Source organism: Trichoderma citrinoviride (genome assembly GCF_003025115.1).
Source record: "Trichoderma citrinoviride strain TUCIM 6016 unplaced genomic scaffold BBK36scaffold_3, whole genome shotgun sequence".
NCBI classification, from domain to species: domain Eukaryota; kingdom Fungi; phylum Ascomycota; class Sordariomycetes; order Hypocreales; family Hypocreaceae; genus Trichoderma; species Trichoderma citrinoviride.
The window spans coordinates 156,030-163,067 of record NW_020194711.1 but is presented as its reverse complement, the minus strand read 5'-3'; the positions used below and the strand labels follow the sequence as shown (position 1 = coordinate 163,067).

Below are 7,038 nucleotides of genomic sequence, written 5' to 3'. Positions count from 1 at the left end.
AGTCCTCGACCAGCACGGTTGTGTCCTCGCTCAGGCGCTTGTCGAGCTCGAGGTCGTATGAGACGTAGCAGAGCTTCTCCTTGATCTGGCGGACCGTCTCGAAATCGGCGGTTCGGTTGAGTGCGTAGCCTCGGCGCAGCAGCAGCTTGATGAGGTTGCGGGTGACGTCTCGGCCGGCGACGTCCAATCGCTTGGTGAGGTGGTTCAGCACGACGGATTCGTAGACGGGAACAATGTGCGTGACTCCGTCACCAGAGTCGACAACGACGCCCGAGCTCAGACCTGCGCGGTTTCGACGTGACGTTAGCCATTGCGGTGACGAATGATGGCTGCCAATCCACAGCAGCGGCTAGGTGGAAGGAGACGGGGTAATAATCACTTACCCTGTGCATACAGCGCCAGGACGGCCTGAATGGCAACGTAGACTCCGCCAAAGCCGTACCGGTCAAACATGACCTCGCACATCTTCTCGCGGTTCTTCAGGGGGTTCATGGGCGGCTCCGTCAGCAGGATCTTCTGGCCCTGCGGGTTGATCTGGAGCTTCTCGAAGAAGGTGTAGTCCCAGAGGTGCTGCATGTCCTCCCAGTTCTTGACGATGCCGTTCTCCATGGGGTAGCTGATTTGCAGCATCGTGCGGGCGGCCGCCGCGTCGTCGCCGCACATGATGTCCTTGATGATGACATCGTTGTCCGTCCGCTCCTCAGACCGCAGGATGGGCCGGCCGACAATCGACGGGTACTGGTGCTCGGGGAAGTTCTGGGCGGCGTATCCGACCTTGAGGAAACCGGTGCCGCCGTCGAGGACTGGGAGAGGCGGAGAAGCGTTAGCAGGAGTCGGAGGCAGCAAGTTGGTGGCCCAGGAGGTAAGGGGAGAGAGCAGGTGGAAGCTCGGCAGCGGCAGGGAGAGCTTCAGCAGCTGCACCACACCGACCCTCCGAGCTTCAGGGGCGTCAGCGGCTGCTTCGACGTACCGATGGGAGGGACCATGATGGCGATTGTTTCAGTTCGGAGCCGGCGAAGGAGGCCGCAGTCGAGGCGAGGCTGTCTGGAGGTAAGAAGCTGGAGGCTGGCACGAGGGTGGAGGCGTCGTCAGTCTCTCGGTTCGGGCGAGGTGAGCCAGGTTGATGACAGTTGAGCCAGATGGTGGGGTCGTTTGGAGAGGCCTGAGAGGCTCCAGAGGCGCTCCAGGGGCCTTCCAGCAGCTTACAGGGCACTCGAGGGCCTACAGAGGCTGGCAGGGGCCGAATTGTCGTCACTGGCGGGCTATGGCGTCACGTGATACCCCGCAGCTCCATCACCGCTATGTACATGTACTCCGTATGAGCGCTATGAGTTGAAGCTTCATAATGCCAGGCTCCCAGCCCCTTCAAGCTGTTACTCTCGGTTCGACATCATTAGAGAAGCAGTCCTTTTCCACCTTCAAGCTTTTCTTCCCTCGTCCTCTCATCTCCTTTGATCATTCAAACTACCCTCATAACTGCTTCAACCTCGTTATCCACCATGTCTCTCTCGGACCCTCCTCGAATCAACTCCATCAGAATCCTCCTCCTCAACCCCAACTCTTCCATCGCCATGACAAAGTCCATGGAAGCAGCTGCCAACTCAATAGCAACTCTGTCTCCAGTAATTCTGCCAGCCCACCCATCGTAGTCCACCAATTGCCCAGCTGACTCTCTCGAGTCTGTCTCCATCAGCACCTACACGGCCCCAGAGCCGTCTCCTGCCAGCATCGACAATGCCGAGGGCATCCAGGCCAGCGTTGAAGCGGTGATCAACGACCCAAACTTCAACTCTCGTCTCCAATCTGAGGCCTACGATGCTGTTCTCGTTGCCTGCTTCAGCGTTCACCCTCTGGTTAAACACCTTGCCAATACCCTCAAGCCAGTTCCCGTAACAGGCATCTTCGAAGCCAGCATCCTGACTGGGTTGTCTCTTGTCCCCCTCGTTGAAGGGGAGCAGCTAAAATGGGGCATCGTGACAACGGGCGCCTTCTGGGAGGCTCACCTCGCCAACGGCGTTGCCTCTTTCCTGGGACAGACACCATCTTCGGCATCTGCAACAGGGTCCTCGAGCCTCAGTGACGGCAGATTCGCCGGCGTCTTTTCCACCGGCCTCAACGCAGGGGACTTCCACACAATCTCACAGGAGCAGATCAGCGTGCGTCTCAGGGAAGCCACCAAGCGCCTGCTCTCCTCGGGAAACGTCACCTGTGTCGTCATGGGCTGCGGTGGCATGGGCGGCCTGCAAGACATGATCCGCACCATCGTCGTCCAGGAGTACGGCCAAGACAGGGCTAGAGACGTCTCCATCGTTGACGGAGTCCAAGCCGGAGTGCTACAGCTGCAGCAGACGGTGCTCAGCCGGCGAGTCTTTGGCGTCAAATAGGCCGGGGCGGCTCATGTACGACTCGAGGAAGCAACGATGACACCCCCTGTTTGTTCATTGACTCGACCTGTTGCTGTCTTGCACTCTCTCCGGTCATCATTTATCCCCCTGTCGATGTTGCGGTGAGAAAAGCGTCCTCCCTCCGACACCCAGATTCTGGACGATGCATGGCCGGCTGTGGCTGTGTGTACGACGTCCAAGACGCATGCATACTTGATGTGCATTTACATCATTTACCGCCTCTTGTCCCGATTCCCCTTGCTGAAATAGCAAACAAACGTGAATACAACCTGAACACTTTAAAACATGCCGTGTCAAACGCTCGCTCCAATCAACCTCCTGCAGAGACCGTAGCCGGTGCTTCTCAAACACAGCGTCATCGTCACTTACAAGGCCGCAACTCTATTATTACTCTTGGGGACCCGGTCGGTTACTCGTGCTGTCTCTCGTTCTTCTGTCTTGGACCCGTCTCAGCCTGCCCAAAAGTGTTGCCGTCACGTCTACTTCTTGCGCCGGTTACACACGTCCGTATGATCTAGCCTTCATCTTCCGCTTTCTCCCCCTCCCCTCGGGTCATCTGCGCACCCTCATACAGTCAGTCTTAGCTCTGCCTTGCTTCTTCCCGGCGATATCAGATGCGGCTATCCCTTGCCATCTAGCTTTGCGCTCGCACGACCACGAGAGATGTGCGCTCCAAGATCAAAATCAGAGAAATGATTAGAGAGATGCTTCTTTTTACTACGTCCCTCCGGTCGCCGTATCATTGCACAACCTCTCGTAAAGCACGGGTTTTCCTTTGACACCTCGTGCCGTGTACTCGATTCATGTTGCTCATCCCCCCTATCTACTCACACGCCTCCCCTCTATTCATATTCACCCTCCGTCTCCAGCTGCCCCTCTTTAGAATCGAGACAGATGGCTCAAAGGACTCACGGCAAGCGACGTGATCTTCCAAAGAAAACACAGCAACCCCCAGGACGTGAAACAGATGGTGCCCTTGACGGCGCATGCGGTGCGACAAGCGCCCTTTGGGCTGGTGTGCCCCACGTAACCCGGTGTGCTCATGTCTTTCTCTGCGTCTCATCCGTCATCCAAGGCAGTTGTTGAAATAGTTTCATTGGCCATTTTACGACTGTTTGTATTGAAGCAGGGAAAGCCGCCTGTATCATGCTTTTGTGGAAGAAGAGAATAACCCTTGTATCATGGCTGTGTGAAAGAAAGAAAGGTGCCGACTGTATTATGATGTTCCAGGTACATTGTGCGCAAAGAAAGAAACTGGCTTGAATGTAATTCGATGTTTAATTTTCCCATATGTTCCCATCTTCTCCGGCTTGTATGTGGCTTCGTTCCATGGTACATCTGGCCTTGGCGTTGAGGAGGAGGAGGCCTGAGGAGAGGTCATGGAATTGAGCAACAGCCACTGCATTACATTCCCCTTACTTTTAAAGACAATAAGAACTGTAAGAAATCGAATCCTCCATAACATACACAAACCCAACCCATTAGGAAAAGGAGGAGAAGAGAAGAAAACATCCGCAACCGTATCCTCCACGTTCGCTCGCTCATCAAGGCTTGCCCCCCCTTTTCCTCTGAGCCACTCTTCAAGTATCTCTCGTCGTGCTTTTGTCTTTCTTCCCTCTTCCTTCACTCTCAAAAGATAGATGCGACCTTTCCCCTTCTCTCTGTCGTCATAGATGCCAAAGAAGGGACCAAGGGGTTTGAACAGTAGGTAGACGCCGGTGTAGGCTCGTAGGAGAAGAGCCCATGAGAAGAACCAAGGAACAAGCAGAACAACCGAAGAAAGGAAAAAGTGCAAATGAGGTAAGTCTCAAACAGAACAAGCGAAAGACCGAAAATACAAGAATACAAAGGGAAAATCAGGGTTCAGCTGCAGGTAGAATAGAGGAAAAAGTAACGCAAAGTTTCCGCAGTTGCATATGCAGAGTCTAAAACACGCTTTTGCCTCTCCGCAAAAGGCCAATCAATGGATGAGGCCGCCGACAGAGACGCGATGAAGTCGCATCTTGGCTTTTCGTGTATCTCTCAGCAATGCCGAGAGGGGTGGGAGACCCAAAACAGGCCGAGTAAGTTTGTGGGTGCTCGGCGGTAGGACGTCCCTATTCTCTTGGTCTTTACCCCTGAAAGTCTTGTGGCTTCATGGCCCGTCCTTCATATCATAGGCCGGTGGTGACCCCTATTTTGGTGTCATGTGTGGGAGGAAGAAGAAAAGGTGGGTTTCGCAATGGAGAGACACGAGGTGGCGTTGCGCCGCGTTGGGATTCTCTTTGGCGAGGAGGCTTTTGTTTTGGGTGTAGGGGTTCCTTTTTTGGTCCGTTTTTCGAATGTTTTGTAATATGTTTTTGTGGTCGTACCGTTCGCTCATCCATCCATTTATTTTTGCCTTGTTCTCTGCTCGTAGTTTGAAGGTGCATATTGGACTCTGGCGGGTGATGATGAAGATTAACTGAAGATGAAAACGTAGAGGTAGAACACAGGAGATCTTATTGAAGAAAAGAAAGAAACAAAGGATCGAATAAACCCAAGTCAGGCAATCAAAATAGAAGTGCAAATAGAAAGAAGTGCAAAAAGGACGCGGAAGGCAAGCACAATAGTACACACACACCAGTTCAACCTGGAAAGCAACGCGATAAGGAGGTCAGTAGATCAGCTCCGCATGCCAGACTTCCGCTCATTCTCCTCGCCGCTCATCCCATACGGCGAATGCCCATGGCTGCTCGTCAGATAGCCTCCCAGAGCACCAGCCCCAGTGTACGTGCTCGCGTAGCGCCTCGTCGTATCCGTGTACTTGTACGTCATCTCGGGCGCCGTCATGCGTAGCGGCTCTTCGGTCGGCGCCATGACGGAGTCGAGGGACGGGTTCGAGGCCGTGGTGTAGGACTCGCTGCGGTGGAGGTGCGAGTTGGAGGCGGTGGGCGTTGGGTAGGAGGATAGAGGGGGGTTTTCGAAGGGGGTATAGGCGGTTGACGGCTCGGAGAGGGCCGCAGGGGAGGAGCTGCCTGCTGAGGACTGGGACGTTTTGCTGTAGGCGGAGGAGATGGACTCTGCTCGATAGGGGTGTTGATGCTGATGCTGGTGCTGGTGTTGATGCGGGTGCTGGTGCTGGTGCTGGTGCTGCTGGGGAGCGCTGGTCAGGGGCCGGGCTAGCGGCGTGGGCAGCATTCTCTCGCTGTTGGTGAGCGGGTTGCTCAGAGATGCTATGCCTCCATAGGCGTATCCCGTGTTTGTTTCAGCACCGGCAGCAGGGCGATGAACCATCGTCGCCGTCGAGGCAGCAGCTCCAACGGCGGCAGAGGTAGGGCCGGTAGGATAGCCATAGGCAGAGGCCGGATCAGACTCGACGTACATGGACGGCTTCGACGATGCCGGGCTCGACCCCATGCGGTAGGCGCCCACCATGTACGCGTCCTGGGGATAAGACTGCGGATACACCGAATACTCGATGCTGCTGTCGTCGGCGTATCCGCCGGACCAGGCCGACATGGGATAGTACTTGCTGCCGTAGGCGTAGGCGGAGGCGGAGCCGTTCCTATACGACAGCGCCTCGCCGCTGGGCATACTGAGGGCCTCCGGGTACGGTGAGGGCAAGGGGGTCGTGGGCATCGGGGGCACGACGGCGGGACCGCGGGCCTGGAAGCTGCGGGCGACATCGAGGCTGTAGGAGAACTGCTCGTTCTTGAGGTGGGTTTCGTGGGAGGAGACCTGGGCTTGGGGGTCAGCATGTTTTGTTGACATGTCCATCGCCTCTGCCATGGAATCATCTTCATCATCTTTCTTACCCGAAGGAACTGGCAGGGCTCGTAGCCGGCGTTCTTGCAGTTGAGGCACGGCTGGCCGTTTCCGCTGTCTCCCGTGCACCGGATCTTTCTCTTGCGGCATCGCATACACTTTTGCCGTCATCAAAAGAACATAATTAGCAAATCCAGTTCTCTGTCTGCTTCTGCTTCTCTGGTTCCCCTATGTGACATGAACATAACAAGGGAAGAAAAGTGAATGAACTTACCGCGACTGCGATTCTCTTCCGCTGCGTGCTGGGCTCCTCAGTTCCGTCTCGGTCACTCATCATGCCGCCTCTCGAGTCGCTGTTGTAAGAGTTCGCTCGACGGTCCGTGTATGGTGCTGCGTAGGGGGATATGCCACCTCGAGGGGAGGAATACCGCGTGTGGTTGGTAGAGTGAGAGCCGCTAGAAGAACCCATCGTGGTTGCTAAAAGATTTAGGAGGCGAACGTCAAGGGCAATTGACAAGCAAGCTAGAGCTATGATGTTGTATCTGGACTGATTGTGTGTATGTGTCTGTGTGCGTTTGTGTGTGTATCCCACTTCTTTTTCCTTGTGGCGTTTGTTTCTCTTCTCCCCAGTGAATCAAGGACTTCCTTTTGTATTGGACTCTGACAAACAAACACGCTCTCGAAGTGGTAAAAAGCTTGATGACCGCTGTTTTTGGTTCGCTCTTGATCTCTGGCTTTAGGACCTGAGTGAGGGACAGGGCGAGATGTAGTTTTGGAGAGGCAGAAGGTGAGAGACGGGAAACGACGGGACTGACGTCTTGTGTCCCCTTGAGATCCAGTTGATGACTCGGTGATGCTGGCCACTAAGACAGAAAGGCAGAATCCAGATGGCTGTGTCTGCAGTTGT

At 55.0% G+C, this 7,038-nt stretch overlaps 3 protein-coding genes across 3 annotated transcripts in view; 1 reads left to right on the top strand and 2 right to left on the bottom strand.

Moving 5' to 3' along the window:
• The window catches only part of BBK36DRAFT_1134465 (Actin/actin-like protein), a gene marked incomplete at its 3' end in the record, with an annotated part of 1,739 nt that extends 527 nt beyond the window's left edge, over window positions 1–1,212 (bottom strand). The window contains 4 exon segments of the mRNA XM_024892318.1: window positions 39–282; window positions 384–803; window positions 971–1,150; window positions 1,162–1,212. Coding sequence (XP_024751767.1) covers window positions 39–282; window positions 384–803; window positions 971–986 — 680 coding nt within the window. The 5' untranslated portion in view covers window positions 987–1,150; window positions 1,162–1,212.
• Window positions 1,213–1,499: 287 nt separating this feature from the next.
• BBK36DRAFT_1190831 (hypothetical protein) lies at window positions 1,500–2,391 on the top strand (the record flags this gene model as incomplete). The annotated part of the gene is made up of 2 exons (XM_024896689.1): window positions 1,500–1,622; window positions 1,680–2,391. The coding sequence occupies 2 exons, from the start codon at window positions 1,500–1,502 to the stop codon at window positions 2,382–2,384; spliced, it is 828 nt and encodes a 275-aa protein (XP_024751766.1). The 3' UTR covers window positions 2,385–2,391.
• A 2,657-nt stretch (window positions 2,392–5,048) lies between these two features.
• On the bottom strand, window positions 5,049–6,600 carry BBK36DRAFT_1156704 (hypothetical protein; the record flags this gene model as incomplete). Its single annotated transcript, XM_024893948.1, has 3 exons — window positions 5,049–6,104; window positions 6,182–6,289; window positions 6,406–6,600. 3 exons carry the CDS (start codon window positions 6,598–6,600, stop codon window positions 5,049–5,051), a joined length of 1,359 nt encoding a protein of 452 aa, XP_024751765.1.
• Window positions 6,601–7,038: the final 438 nt, after the last annotated feature.